This window comes from Zerene cesonia, unplaced genomic scaffold (genome assembly GCF_012273895.1).
Source record: "Zerene cesonia ecotype Mississippi unplaced genomic scaffold, Zerene_cesonia_1.1 Zces_u003, whole genome shotgun sequence".
Classification (NCBI taxonomy): Eukaryota; Metazoa; Arthropoda; class Insecta; order Lepidoptera; family Pieridae; genus Zerene; species Zerene cesonia.
In genome coordinates, this window is record NW_024045133.1 from 1,423,638 (window position 1) to 1,439,793 (window position 16,156).

The following is a 16,156-nucleotide window of genomic DNA, read 5'->3' on the forward strand; positions in this document are numbered from 1 at the left end:
CTTAGACTCTTTTACACTGAGTGGATCTCCTGTTTATATGAGGTTTATTGTGTTGTAAATTAGATCATTTTTTTTTTTTATTTTTTTTATTTTACCTTATATAAATAAATGTATTTTCTTTCTTTCTTTCTTTCTTTTATTACAGTTGTTCAGCTATTTGCATACTAAATTTCATTGCATCGGTTCAGTAATATTTGTGTGAAAGAGCAACAAACACACACACATCCTTATAAACTTTCGCATTTATAATATTAGTAGGATTTATAATCACCATCAAAAATTTCTTATCTGTACAAATTATTACGCTCATAAAACGTTTTTAGATAGCACATAACAGTATTTGGGCCAATAATAAATAATAACTTAATGTGAAGACAAGGATAACAAAATGATTTTCAACCGACTTAAAAAAAGAGGCGGTTCTCAATATAACTTTGAAGTTGATGCCTGTTGTGTATCAGTATAGTAGTATCTAGACGAGGTTAAAGGGGACCATCTAATTTTGATCATTAAAAATTTGGGTGTAGTTTTGATATTTTTTAGATGGTAATTTTTGTTTTTTTTTTTTTTTGTTAAATCAATTCTTTAAAATTAACGTATATCACTACATAGTATAAAACAAAGTTACTTTCTCTGTCTGTCCCTATGTCCCTATGTATGCTTAAATCTTTAAAACTACGCATCGGATTTTGACGGGGTTTTTTTTCATAGATAGAGTGATTCCAAGAGGAAGGTTTAAATATCTACAATTACATCTATTAAACTACTCCGAACTAACGCGTGCGAAGCCGCGGGCAAAAGCTAGTACATGTATAAAAGACTTGTTGTTAAAAGACAGGGCTATGAAAAATAGATGTTAGCCGATCTGAGAATCGACCAGTATCTACTTTACCTACCCGATATAAACACAAAATTCCGTAAAAATCAGTCCGTCCGTCTTTTTTTTATGTCACAGCGGGCAACTGAGCTGGTGGTTCGCCTGATGGTAAGCGATCACCACCGCCCGTGAACATTCGCAAAGGTAGGGCCTCTGCGTATGCGCTGCCCGCTTTTTTTGGGGAAAGGGAAAAGGAATGGATTAACGGCTGGAAAGAAGGAATGGACTGGGACGGGTGAGGAAAAGGAAACGGGCCTCCCGGCTCCCCCACTCACCGTATGAAACACAGTGGCATGCCACTATTTCACGCCGGTTTTCTGTAGGGGTGTGGTACTTCCCCGGTGCGAGCTGGCCCAATTCGTGCCTAAGCTTGCTCGACTCCCAGAATAAAAAGGTTTTGAAGGAATATGGAGTATTGGAATGAACACTGTGACACATGAATTTTATATACATTTAGAGTTACTTATGCCATATATGGCATGTGACTCATCAACAACTTTGCCCTTGATTACAAAGCATTATGGTCATTTATGAAAACAAAGGATTATAAGCAATTAAATGTTTTAGCCTTGTTCCTTATGATAAGATGGTTTATATTATATACTAGTTAAAGTTTCTAACTTTGTATGCGTATCTCACACTAATATTATATATGTGAAAGTTTGTTTGTTTGGATGTTCGTCCGTCAATCACGCTGAAACTACTGAACGGATTTTTATGAAATTTGGTATGCCGATAAAGTATGAGCTGAATTGGGTGATAGGATGAGTTTTTATCTGATGATGATGTTTTGTATGTTTGTATTTTGTAATGTATTCAAGCAAAAACCTCTAGACCGATTTCAAAAATTCGTTCGTCGTTAGTAATTGTCAACTTCACTGAGCGACATAGGATATAAATATGTACCACGGGCGAAGCCAGTGCGAACAGCTAGTATTAAATAAAACACAAATGTGACTGACTGATCCATCCATGGAGAGTCGAAAATACTGTACCGATTGTGCAGATATTTGGCATGCAGGTAGCTCTAGTAGGTATTATAGTAGATAATATAGGCATTCGATAGGAAAGTTTTTTGATAAATTCTTAAATTAAGAGGATGTAATAGGTGATAAAAATATAGTAATTTAAAGCTGAAGATTGTCTGTCAGGACGAAAGCGCAAATCTTAGGATCTGCTGAAGCGATTTTGAAAAAAATTGATATGTATGTATATATGATATCTCTGTTGGGTGAAGGTTATATATCACTAGCTGTCCCGGCGAACTTCGCAACGCCATAGAATATTGTTTCGACATATTTTCCTTATCTTTCTCACCCATCAAACCTTCCCTAGACCCCCACGGACATATCAAGACCAAAATAAGATAGATCCGTTCAGCCGTTCTCGAGTCTTAGCGACACTAACGAACAGCAATAGATTTTTGTATATAAGAAGAAGGAGAAGATAATGAAAGAAGATATACCACGGCCGAATCATGGCCGTATCACTAGTACATATGTCTGAATGCAAAACTATTAGACAAAAATATGATGACATTTTCTTATTTGGCATTTATATTAAAGATTTTTTTTGCCGGGCAAGGCAAGCAAAGGAGCAGGTGGGCCACCTGATGTTAAATGGTCACCACCGCCCATAAACACTTGCAACACTAGAGGTTTTACAAGTGCTTTGCCGGCCTTTCAGGGACATATACGCTCTTTTCTCGAAGGCCCCAATGTCGTAATTGTTCGGGAACACCGTAGCTGGTAAATCGTTCCAATGCCTCCTTTCGTTTTGACAGGAAATCGAACCGGGGACTTTTTATTCATTAATCACACTGCCATAATGGGTTTGCGAGATTCGCAATGGTCTCTCGACTTTCACATTGGCGAGTTTCCAGGGAATTAATGATTTATACCCTCAGAGAATTCTTCGATGGAAGATATTTATTCTTATGTGTAGTGGTTTTATTGAAAACTGCTTGCTTTTATGGGACGCAGCTAGTCTCCTATAATTCATTTCATTATAGGAGACTAGCTGCGCCCCGCGGTTTCATCCGCGTCAGTCCGTATCCCGTACGAATATCGGGATAAAAAGTTACCTATATGTTATTCCACTTGTCCATCTGTCTACGTACAAAATTGCATTGCAATCAGTTCAGTTGTTTTTGCGTGAATGAGTAACAAACATACTGTTTACACATCTATCACATCCATCCTCACAAACTTTCGCCTATAATAGGATAGGCTAGTAGGATATACATACTTCAGTAGGATGGGATGTGCTCAAATACTGTTTCACCTTTTTGCTGCAACAAACACACTATCTTCTGTTATTAAAAAGAGGGTCGCAATGTAATCAGTTTATTACTCATAACGCGACCTAGTTGTGCAGTGGTTAACGCCCTTGACTATTGAGTCAGCCGGTTCGATAGCGACTTGTGGGCTTGAATTTGTGATGTAAATAGGAATAATTAATAATTGTTATTAGGTATAATTTATACAAAATATAGAAAACAACATTTAATTAAATTCAACAAAGGCCGCGTTCCATCGATACAATATTGTAATCATTGAAATAATGTTTCGTATTGTTTGTGATGGTTCTTAATCATCTCAATAGATGGCGCGGGGTGCCCCTTAGGCACATGAAACCGATAAAGTAGAAGAGATTCGATTACTGTGGCGGGATCACGGGTGGCCGAGAGGCTAGGCGTTGCTACGGTTTGGCAAAAAACGCGGGTTCGAATCCCACCTCGTGATCAAATTTTTTCTATTCTTTCAAAATTTCTCATATAGAAAACTATATAGTTATGTTTTCGTGTAGTTTAGTGTGTGTGTGTATTCGTGTGCGTGTTGGTGGGTGGGTTAGTGTGCCTATGTGGGTTGAATATTGAATTGTATATATTGTTCATACAGACACATATGCACGTGCTATGTATTTGATAAAAAAATATATTAAAGTATGTATATCAATTTGAATGACTTCGACTGGTTGAGCGTGTGTGTGTATTGTTTGTTTTTATGTCACAGTCGGCAATGGAGCTGGTGGGTCGCCTGATGGTAAGCGCTTCCAACGCACATGAACACTTGGAAAGGCGTAAGGTCGATTGCAGACTTTATCTGTTTAAGAAAGAATTGACGTGAGGAATATAGGAAAGGACTGGAAAGGGTGAGGAAAAGGATATGGGCGTGTGAGATTTTAAGAGTATCTGTCTAATTAACGTTATCCAGTTGTATGGTATCAAACATTTATTAACTATAGAATCTAGATATGTGTCTAAATGTAGAAACTGTCATCCGCTATTTTATCCCCTTGGGGGTAGAATTTATCAAAATCCTTTCTCAGTGTATGCCTACGTCATAACATCTATCTGCGTGCCAAATTTCAACCCGATCCGTCCAGCGGTTTGGGCTGTGCGTTGATAGATCACTATGTCAGTCAATCACCTTTGAGTTAAAGGTATTCAAATAAAAACATACACAATACACGACGTTGTGAATTTTGCCGATTCCAAACCTCTTGCCCTCTCAATAATCAACGCCATTAACCACTGCGCCATTAGGGTCAATAGGGGTCTTGTATATTGACCGCGTGACGTCACAGCTCACATCCGTCGCTCACTTGGCCGACAGTTCAATGAGCACTTTGACGCCATACTATGTCGGCCAGTAGTGTCTGTGGGTTCGATACATTGTAGATTAATATTGTAAAGGTTTAAGTTTTTTGGTAGTTTGTGTGTAGAAACTGCTCGAACTATTTTAAAAAATTACCTACAACTTGCTATCCAGTATGTTATAAAAACATTAAGACACATATCTAGATTCTATAATTAGTAAATGTTTGATACATTGCAACTAGATAACGACTATACTCTTAAATTGATATATACATATAAACCTTCCTCTTGAGTCTATCTATCTATCTTTTAATCTATCTATTAAAAATAACCACCAACATTTTTTAAAGTCTCATCGTACAAACACACAGTCGTACGACTTCGTTTTAACAATACTATGCAGTGATTAGAACGCTATATTTTTATCGAGTGATGTAGGGTATATTTTTTTCGTTCCGGGTCAATTCAAGCGGTTAGTTGGTTGTTTTGAAAAGGTCCATAAGTGCGAAATTTTTTATTTTTTATCATTTATTTAGAGGGCTTTTAAACTATTGTTTATATCAGCCACATTAAAACGAAAACCAAAACTTATAAACTAGATACAAACTCGATTAAAATGAAAAAACAAATAAAATATATTAAAAAAAAACAAATCTTTCCCTCCTAAAATGCGGTATTTAAAACATAAACAAAAATGATTCCATCTATAAGGTGCCCTCGGCTCCCCCACTCGTCGCAAGAACACAGTAGTTGTGGATGGCACTGTTTCAGGCCGATCTCTAGGGGTGTGGTACTTGGGCCAGCTCGCAGCGGGGAAGTGCCGCACCCTCACAGAAAACCGGCGTGAAATAGTAGCGTGCTGCCGTGTTTCGTAAGGTCCTCGTCCATTCCTTTGTGTTTATGTGGTAGTCGAGCACGCTTCGGCACGAATTGAGCCAGCTCGCACCGTAGAAGTACCATACCCCCACAGAAGACCGGCGTGAAATAGCATTCTGCTGTGTTTCGTTCGGTGAGTGGGGGAGCCGGGGGCCCATATCGTTTTCCTTACCTTTCCCGGTCCTTTCCTTTATTCCTCTCGCCAATCTTTTCTTGATCCCTTCCCAATTTAAAGTCGGCAATACATTTGTAGAGGCGTAAGGTCTGCAATGGACCTTATGCCTCTCTAAATGTTCATGGGCGGTGGTAGCGTTTACCATCAGGCGTCCCACCAGCTCCATTGCCGGCTCTGACATAAAAAAAATCCTTTTTTCCAGTGGTCAATCCTTTCCTTATCCCTTTACCATTAAAAGCGGCCAGCGCATTCGCATAGGCACTACCTCTGCGAGTGTTTATGGACTCGCTTATGGCATAAAGAAGGAAGCCAATTTATGATGGTTTTGAACTATGTAAATTTGAAATCTAATCGAATTTAGATTTTTAAGATTCAGCCGTGAAAACGTATAGACAAACGAAAAATCCGAAAAAAAACCCCTTTCATCATAATGGCAGGTGAACCCGCGCGCCGTTTCTAGTGAAATGAATTAGGTCATAACAATTAGTATTATCTCAAGAACTAAGGCGCGACTTTATTGAGGATATCGTTCGTGACTAGACCTTCTCTGCGTAGTTTTATCTTTTCGATTCAAAGGCCATATCATGCGGAATAGTGATATTACAACAGGCGTTTGCCCGCGGCTTCGCACGCGTTAAGTTTGAAGTGGTTTGATAGATCCTACTAGTCCTTCCTACTAATATTATAAATGCGAAAGTTTGTATGGAAGTGTGTGTGTGTATTTGTTACACTTTCACTCAAAAACTACTGTATCGATTGCAATGAAATTTGGTGCGTAGACAGCTGGACAACTGGAATAACATATAAGCAATTGTTTATCCCGATATTCCTACGGGATACGGACTTACGCGGGTGAAACCGCGGGGCGCAGGTAATTTGTAATAATATATTTTTATAGTTTACTAGCGACCCGCCCCGGCTTCGCACGCATGCAATTCTGATACATAATACACTACAGAAAAACTGTGAACGTTATATATACCTATAAAAATACTAGTTTTCTTCACTACATAGTATACTAGCTGTGCCCCGCAGTTTCACCCGCGTAAGTCCGTATCCCGTAGGAATATCGGAATAAAAAGTTGCCTATATGTTATTCCAGTTATCCAGCTGTCTACGTACCAAATTTCATGGCAATTTGTTCAGTAGTTTTTACGTGAAAGAGTAACAAACATCCATACATCCATACAAACTTTCGCAATTATAATATTAATAGGACTATGTAAAAGAAACACATTTCAATGAAAGAATCAACTAAATCCTCCCATTCGCTCATACAGACCATATGTAAGGATATTATTTCTATTTTAATATACTTAATTGAAAAAAATGAAAAAACTATAAGAAACTATAATTTACAAAAACGTGAGGGATTCTAAGCCTGTAACACAGTTTTACTAACACAGTCTTTCGTTTCTACTAATATAATTGTATGTATTTAACAGTTTTAATAAAGACTTTATTATTTATTTATTATTATTATTTAATTCTGGCGATACTAAACAGAACAATAAGATACACTCATGAAATTATTGTATCGTCACCGATCCTTGATAAGTGTACGAAGTTTGAATTAAATCTGTCCGTTCGAAGTGGGTCAAAATCGAGTCTAAGCGTGTCTGCTACATACAAAAAAAAATATGTATATATATCTACCTCCATACGAACGCGAGTGAAGCCACGGACACTGGATAGTCTATATATATAAAAGAAAGTGGTGTTAGTTACACTATTTGTAACTCAAAAACCGATTAACCGATTTGAGTGAAAATTTATACAGAGGTAGCTTAGTACCAGGTGACGGACATAGGAAAGTTTTTATCCCGGAAATCCAACGGGGACGGGTCTATCTTTCCTGCGACTACGCGAGCGAAGCCGTGGCCGGTGAGCTAGTTAATAATAAGAGTTAAAGCACAGTGCTAATTAATTGAAACAATAGTCGTTATCACATCGCGCGACTGATAAGCGGGTATTGACCTTGGCGGTTTAGTCTCTTTCACACAACGCGTCGTAGGCATGCGTCGGTTATACACACGTGTTTTTAAATTATTGTTATTATAACGACTAGCGTTTACCTGCGGCCTCACACGCGTTAATGCGAAGTAGATTTGTAAAAAATTCAATAAAAAATATTCAGAATTGTTTATTTGTAACGAAACTACATAGTGTACTTCAACTATAATTAATAGATATTATCCTATTAATTCTACTAATATTATAAATGCGAAAGTTTGTAAGGATGTATGTGTGTGTGTGTGTGTTTGTTGGTCTTTCACGCAAAAACTGCTGAATCGATTGTAATGAAATTTGGTCCGCAGACAGCTGGACAACTGGAATAACATATGGGCAATTTTTTATCCCGATATTTCTACGGGATACGGACTTGTGGGTGAAACCGCGGGGTGCAGCTAGTTATATAGTGTAGTTATATAGCATACATATAAACCTTCCTCTTGAATCACCCTATCAAAAAAAAAGGTGTGTGTGCGATTCACACACGATAGAAGTGAAACTTCAGTAAATCGACAAAAGAATGAGATGAATATATATAAAACATAAAATAGTATGTATATTTCTGTCTCATTCTTTGCCGGCTTCATTCTACACATTATTTCTGTCTCTTACCTGTCGTTTTTCCGTTGCATCAGGTTTGAAATCACAACGATTCTAAAGAAGTTTCACTTCAAAAAAACCCCCATCAAAATCCGTTGCGTAGTTTTAAAGATTTAAGCATACATAGGGACATTGGGACAGAGAAAGCGACTTTGTTATATACAAGACTAGCGGTCCGCCCCGAGTTCGCCCTAGGTACATACATAGCCTTCCTCAATAAATGGGCTATCTTAACACTGAAAGAATTTTTCAAATCGGACCAGTGGTTCCTGAGATTAGTACGTCCAAACAAACAAACTCTTTAGTTACTAAAACCAACTACTAATACTACGGGACACAGCTAGTTATATATTATATGTCTACTAGCATTCCGCCCGCGGCTTTACGCGCGTAGTCACGGATAAGATAGACTCGGGGCGTTACCGACAAAGTTCCCGTTCCCGTTATATTTCCGGGATAAAAACTATCCAATGTGCTTTCTCGGGTCTAAAACTATCTCTGTACCAAATTTCAACATAATCGATTTAGCCGTTCTTGAGTTATAAATAGTGTATCTAACACGAGTTTCTCTTATATTATGTATATATATTCAATTTATAAGGAAACTAGCTGCACCCGGCAAACGCTGTTCTGCCTTACTCTTATCGTTTAGTGGTATGAAAAATAGATGTTAGCCGATTCTCAGACCTACCCAATGTGCTTACCAAATTTCAGAGAAATCGGTCAAGCCGTTTCGGAGGAGTATACAGTCTAACATTGTGACACGAGAATTTTATATATAAGATATTAATAAATCAAGTGACCCCCTCTCACTAATTCCAGATCTGCTCCAAGCAACCAGAAGACTGACTATGTTATATAAGCGACATTGTACACGAATCGGACACGGTCGCTGACGTGATGGCGGCGCCGGCGATCGCGCAGGGTGCGATCGACGAGGCGCAGGAGACGCTGCTGGTGAAGGCGCAACACCCGCAAGTGGTCACCGCTAAGTCGTCGAAGAAAGGTGAGTGGCCCGGGCGCATAGCTAATGCTGAACGGGTTGTGCTTGCTCGCTGTCCGTCCCCTGGTTGTTAAAAAACAATAAAATCAGAGCGATTTATATATTGCGATGTGAAGGAAAGAGAAATAATCAAACAAACAAACATACCTTCGCAGTTGTTTATTTATTTCATTTTGTTTTATATTATACTTGCTGCGGCCCCGCGGTTTCACCCGCGTAAGTCCGTATCGCGTAGGAATATCGGGATAAAATGTTGCCTATATGTTATTCCAGTTGTCCAGCTGTCTGCGTACCAAATTTAATTGCAATCGGTTCAGTGGTTTTTGCGTGAAAGAGCAACAAACATACACACATCTTTACAAACTTTCGCATTTATAATATTAGTAGGAAGGAAGTAGTATAAAAAAAACTGTAATTTACAAAAACGTGAGGGATTCTAAAGCCTGTAACACAGTTTTTACTAAGGCAGGTTTTCGTTTCTAACAAAATAATTGTTGGAATTTAACAGTTTTTAATAAAGTCTCATTGTTATTGAGGTTAAATCGTGTTTTATAATAGGTACATAGCTAACCTCTAAAATTACCGTACATATATAATTTGCCGCCAAAATCGACCGTCATGTCTTTACTATGACCAATGTCAATCAAAATTAATATGAATCTCACGACATTTCTTGGTCAATTGCATCAAATCCTTTACAGAGCGAATTAGAGAAATAAAAATATATATAAAAACGTGAAAAACATCAATCTCGTATTTTTTAAAACCATGTTGTTTTATTTTTAAATTACCTTAAAAAAATCCATTAAATTTCAAGTACTATTTAATTTCTTTTTTATTCATCATCAAAGCAAAGACTCCAGAGTCTATACAATCTATGCAATGCACGTTGCATACGAAATTATGGAGTCTGTGGTCGAACGTCAAAATTATTTCTTATCGAACCGAAAAAAAACGCGGGTAGTTTAATGTCGCGCGGTGAAACTATAAAAAACCAATCGTGTGCAAATTAGAAAATGCCGGCAAAATATGAGAAGCTTAAAAATAACGAGAAACAAGGTAAATATATCGATATTATAATATTAAGAAGCGGTTTATAAGGTTTTTTCCTGTTCCAATGTTTGTGCCCAATCTCTTTTGGAAATAACCTCGATGAAATTTTTGTTGTTTTTATATACTCGCTACTAGTTAGATAAGGAAATCACGCATAGTGTATCTAGTAGCCTTTAACGTGGATTTTCGGAATAAAAATAGCTTATATAACGACAATAAACAATAATTTATATATCGAAAAAATATTATCTTAATATATGTAAATCTCGTATCACAATGTTTGCCCTCAATGGACTCCTAAACCACTTAACCGATTATAATAAAATTCGCACACCATGTGCAGTTCGATCCAACTTGAGAGATTGGATAGTTTAAATAATTTTAATTACGATAAATGACAACCCGGACGGAGCCGGGGCGTGCAGCCAGTAACATATAGGTTAAAAACCCATGCTCCCACACTAGGATACCCTGTGTCGTGGGAAAGAAAAAGTAGAACAATATAGGTCTCTCTTGTGTCTGAAACAACACTTGTGCCTTATCTAAATATGTGTAACTCAAAGATCGACTAACATGTGATCTATCAACGCACAGCCCAAACCGCTGGACCGATCGGGCTGAGATTTGGCAAGCAGATAGATGTTATGACGTAGGTATCCGGTAAGAAAGGATTTTGATAAATTCCATCTCCAAGTGGATGAAAGTGTAGTATGATCACAATCGGTTCCGTGGTTTACGCGTGAAGAGGAGACGGACGGACAGATACTAAAATACAAGCCACGCCCCGCGGTTTCACCCGCGTAAGTCCGTATCCCGTAGGAAAATCGGGATAAAAGTTGCCTATATTTTATTCCAGTTGTCCAGCTAGCTACGTACCAAATTTCATTGCAATCGGTTCAGTAGTTTTTGCGTGAAAGAGCAACAAACGTGCACTGATCCTTACAAACTTTCGAATTTATAATATTAGAAAGAAAGATAGAAAATACGTTTATTATGACACATACAGGTAAATATAACAAAGTAATAAATATAGTTAAAATATATATGTGCCTTAATTAGGCCCGCCACTCAGCGTACTGACACTGATTTTCAGTGGATGCCTTATGCCTTTATTTATATTAGTAGGATTAGTAGGATAGGATAGTAGGACTAGTAGGATTAGTGTGAAGTGTGATATTGGATTCTCGTGGAAAATTTCACGAAACATAGTGGAAAATCACACGGGTGAATGACAATGAAATTTAAATTCAACTTTTGGATTATACATGCGAGTCGATTCGAAACGTCGGAAGGTGTCGGAGTGCAGATTAAAAAAACCGTTTATTTTCCAACGCGTAACTAAAAAGTTTTTATATTCTTGTGGACTTTTTGTGGTGCGTCCATTGATTACTCTGACATGCTACTGAGATACTCGTCTTCAGAATGTGAGATTGACATTCAATTCTACCCCCCTCTTTCCCTTGGATCCCTCGCGTAATTTTATTGTGGTAGTCGAGCACGCTTCGGCACGAATTGGGCCAGCTCGCACCGGGTAAGGACCACACCCCCACAGAAAACCGGCGTGAAATAGTGGCATGCCACTGTGTTTCGTACGGTGAGTGGGGGAGCCGGAGGCCCATTTCCTTTTCCTCACCCGTCCCAGTCCATTCCTTCTTTCCAGTCTTTAATCCTTTCCTTTTCTCTTATCCCATAAAAGCGAGCAGCACATTCGTAGAGGCACTACCTTTGCGAATGTTCATGGGCGGTGGTGATCGCTTACCATCAGGCGAACCACCAGCTCAGTTGCCCGCTATGACATAAAAAAAAAGAAAAAATTATGGATGCTGCCCATACGATTTGTCAATCATCATCAGCTCATGCATGTTCCGAGGGACTGGGTATTTCTATAGATCATGTGATAATATGGTACATGAGACACGTCACTGCCAAGTATCATCGGAATACGTTCAGTGGTTTTCGCGTGAAAGAGGAACAAACATTAATGCCATTTTTTTGCTTAATTTCGCCTTTATAATAAAAGTAGGAAGTAGGATTTCCCATGTTCGGATAAGTTATCTATATATATATATATATATATAAAAATGAAACCCGTTTTCCTTGGTCACGGCATCACGCGTGAATGGCTGGACCGATTTCACTAATACTTTTTTTGTTGTGTTTGTTATTATTACGAGAAGGTTCTTACGGAAAAAAATATTAGGATAATCTCTTAGAAATATTGAAAAATGTACATTTAATTTTGCATATTTTAAAAAACGCGAGTAACAAATGTCAATGTCATTCACAGCCATAGATTATGTGGCTAAGGCGGTACGAAGTTCGCCGGGTCAGCTAGTAATTACATAAAAATAATCTCAGTTGATTACCCGGCTAACGCTGTTGTGTATTACTCTTATCAATTAGGGTCATATAAATCGGTTCACCCACTAAAGACTTACGAGGTGACAAACACAAAAGCAAACACAGTCGAATTGAGAACCATCCGTTTATTTCGTGTCGGTTAATAAGGAGCTGCGAGCTAACAAACACAAAAGCAAAATATTTTGATAAAAACGAATTGATAACCACCTTTTTTGAAATCGGTTTATAAAATAAACCACATTTTCCTTCCTCCTCCTACCTGGCACTACGGCGAATTTTATTGAAGGTTAGTAATGTCCAACGATCGGATAACCAGTTATATTGGATAGCGTTTTCGCATCGTTTTCCTCATAAGACGATGAGGGGGGAGGGAGGGGGGTTCCCGTTGCCTTATCCTCCCCGTACACGTCCCGGTCCTTGCCACCTCCTTCATCCTACTATCCTACTTCCTACTAATATTATAAATGCGAAAGTTTGTAAGGATGTGTGTGTGTGTGTGTTTGTTGCTCTTTCACGCAAAGACAACTTAACTGTTAGCAATGAAATTTGGTACGTAGATAGCTGGACAACTGGAATGAAACATAGGCAACATTTTAATCCGATATTGCTACGGGATATGGACTTACGCGGGTGAAACCGCGGGGCGCAGCTAGTATATTTATATAGGTTTCGAATGTATGTTTGTGTTTGAAGGCGAAATAGACATTTCTTCTTCCTTCGTTGATTCATTTAAACAATAGCATACAACGTTGGTTGGATGACCGCCTCCTTGGTACAGTGGTTAACGCCTGAGCGTAGAACCGAGGGGTCCTGGGTACAATTCCCGGTGGGGACGCACAAAACAAACAAGTCTCGGTCTGGCAGTACACAGAAGGCTGATCACCTGCTTGTCCCTAAAGAAAAATCGATCAGTGAAACAGATGTATGTATATCATCTGCCCCATACCCCAGTAGGGGACACGGGACTTCACTTATACAACGTTGGTTGTCTGGTAGAGATCTCTTATGCGTGACAAGGCCGCGTTAAGTGATGTGTCTTCTTAAGTTTGGTTTTTAAATAAATTAATAATATTCATAATATGCCTAGACCAAGAAGTCCACAGTGGTGTTAAATAAATAAACATTCTATCTATCTTTCTTTCTATCTTTCTTTAATTAATAAAATCGAATTAATTACCGTTCGCATATACTTTCCAGTGACGCTGCCGGAGGATGATGATGGCAAAGTCGGCAGGTTCACCATCGGCCCGGCGCCGGAGCGCGACTGGGAGATGGTCCCGCCGGACGGCCGGTGGGGGTGGTGCGTGCTAGTCGGTGAGTGAAGGTTTTTTTAGGTGGGAGGAAGAGAAAAAAGGAGATTGGGGAGAATTTTTTTTAAAGAAACTTGCTGCACCCCGCAATCTCACCTTCCCAGTCCTTTACTTTATCCCTATAGCCAATCCTTTCTTAATCCCTTCCCAAAAAGTCGGCAATCCATTTGTAGAGGCGTCAGGTCTGCAATGGACCTTATGCCTCTCCAAATGTTCATAGGCGGTGGTAGCGCTTACCGTCAGGCATCCCACCAGCTCCATTGTCGACTGTAGCATAAAAAAAAATTCACCCGCCTAATTCTGTATCCCGTAGGAATATCTTGATAAACAATTGCTTATATGTTATTCCAGTTGTACAGCTGTCTACGTATCAATTTTCTTTGCAATCGGTTCAGAAGTTTTTGCGTGAAAAAGCAACGAACACATACACATCCTTATAAACTTTTGCATTTATAATATTAGTAGGAAGTAGGATATAGGGGCAGAATTTGTTTTCGGATTAGCTGTCATGGTGGGTACATCTTGATATACTAATTACTTGTCACGTTGTTTGTCCGCGTAGTACTCTTAAACTGCTAAACCGAATGCAATCAGATATGCACACCATGTGCAGTTTGATCCAAACCAGTGATTGCTGAGGTTGGTGCGTTCAAACAAACAAACTCTTCGGCTGTATCATGTTATTGGTGTAGGTTTTTGTCTTAAAACAAAGAAAACGGTGCAGTTTGCATATGAAAAAAAAAATAAAGCAAAAAATATCTCGGGTTTTGTAATAAAAAAATAAAGACATGCATCAAATAATTCAAGAATCAGATAAAATATTAAGTTTTTTTTTTGTGTTAAAAAACTGGTTGGAAAGGTCAGATAGGTAATTTTTTTATTATTATTTTATGTCTAGATATGAATGCAGAAAAATAAAACAGGTCAGACGGGTAAAGAAAAACTGATGGTGTTTTGATATTTAATATTTATGCTTTAAATGATTACATCTACATATTTGCACTCTAAACCTATCCTACAAATCCTACTATCCTACTATCCTATCCTACTTCCTACTAATATTATAAATGCGAAAGTTTGTATGGATGTGTGTGTGTTTGTTACTCTTTCACGCTAAAACAACTGAACCGATGGCGATGAAATTTGGCACGTAGATAGTTGAACAACCGGAATAACACGTAGGCAACTTTTTATTCCGATATTCCTACGGGATACGGACTGACGCGTGTGAAACCGCGGGGCGCAGCTTGTATTGTATGTATATTATACACGGATGATAATTATATCGCTTATATTTTATCAAAATATACATAAATTAAATAGTTTGAGCATGAACACATTCACTGTCAATAAGGCATAAGCCATCCACTGAAAATCAATGTCAGTACGCTGAGCGGCAGGCCTAATTAAGGCACATAGACTTATTTTAAGTACCTAATAAGTGATCTTTATTGTTATACTAGCTGCGCCCCGCGGCCTCACCCTCGCAAGTCCGTATCCCGTAAGAATATCGGGATAAAAGTCGCCTATATGTTATTCCAGTTGTCCAGCTGTCTACGTACCAAATTTCATTGCAATCGGTTCAGCAGTCTTTGCGTGAAAGAGCAACAAACGCACACACATCCTAACAAACTTTCGCATTTATCATATTAGTCGGATTTATTTCTCTTTGTTTATGTGTCACAATAACACATTTCTTTCTTTCTTTCTAAAGATAGATAAATCTTATCTCCAGGTTACCAAAAAAATGGACCTATTATATAAAATATTAAGGTCATTAATGTGGATGGAATCCACGCACACGTTTAATTTATCGGGTTAAACAGTTCGTATAACGGGGGTCACGCGCCAGCGTCGTCAAGTGCTTGTTGACCATTTGTTTGGACGGTACATTGTTTCGCTTGACCTTGGGGTCTCTAGTGTTGGCGCTTGACATTTTAAAATAACTTTAATCCTACTTCCTACTAATATTATAAATGTGCGAGTTTGTAAGGATGTGTGTGCGTTTGTTGCTCTTTCACGCAAAAACAACTCAACCGATTGCAATGAAATGAATGAATGAATGAATGAATGAATGAAAATTCTTTATTGCGTAAATATTGAAAAATAAGCAGTCGTACGAAAAAACTTAAATTAAATTCGCAAAGCGCGGCCTTATCGCTAGGTAGCGATCTCTACCAGGCAACCCTAACAACAAAGGAAAATAAAAATAAAAATGGGTAAGCAAAAATAAGGCAATAATGAAACGCGGATAAAAAAAAAATAATAAAATAAAATACTTAATAAT

General features: G+C 38.2%; 1 protein-coding gene across 1 annotated transcript in view; it reads left to right on the top strand.

Moving 5' to 3' along the window:
- Positions 1–16,156, top strand: part of LOC119838485 — a 37,833-nt gene that overhangs the window by 3,012 nt on the left and 18,665 nt on the right. Inside the window, exons 2-3 of the mRNA XM_038364435.1 lie at positions 8,965–9,148; positions 13,757–13,873. Of these exons, the coding sequence (XP_038220363.1) occupies positions 9,043–9,148; positions 13,757–13,873 (223 nt within the window). The 5' untranslated portion in view covers positions 8,965–9,042. The remainder of the gene's footprint in view (positions 1–8,964; positions 9,149–13,756; positions 13,874–16,156) is intronic.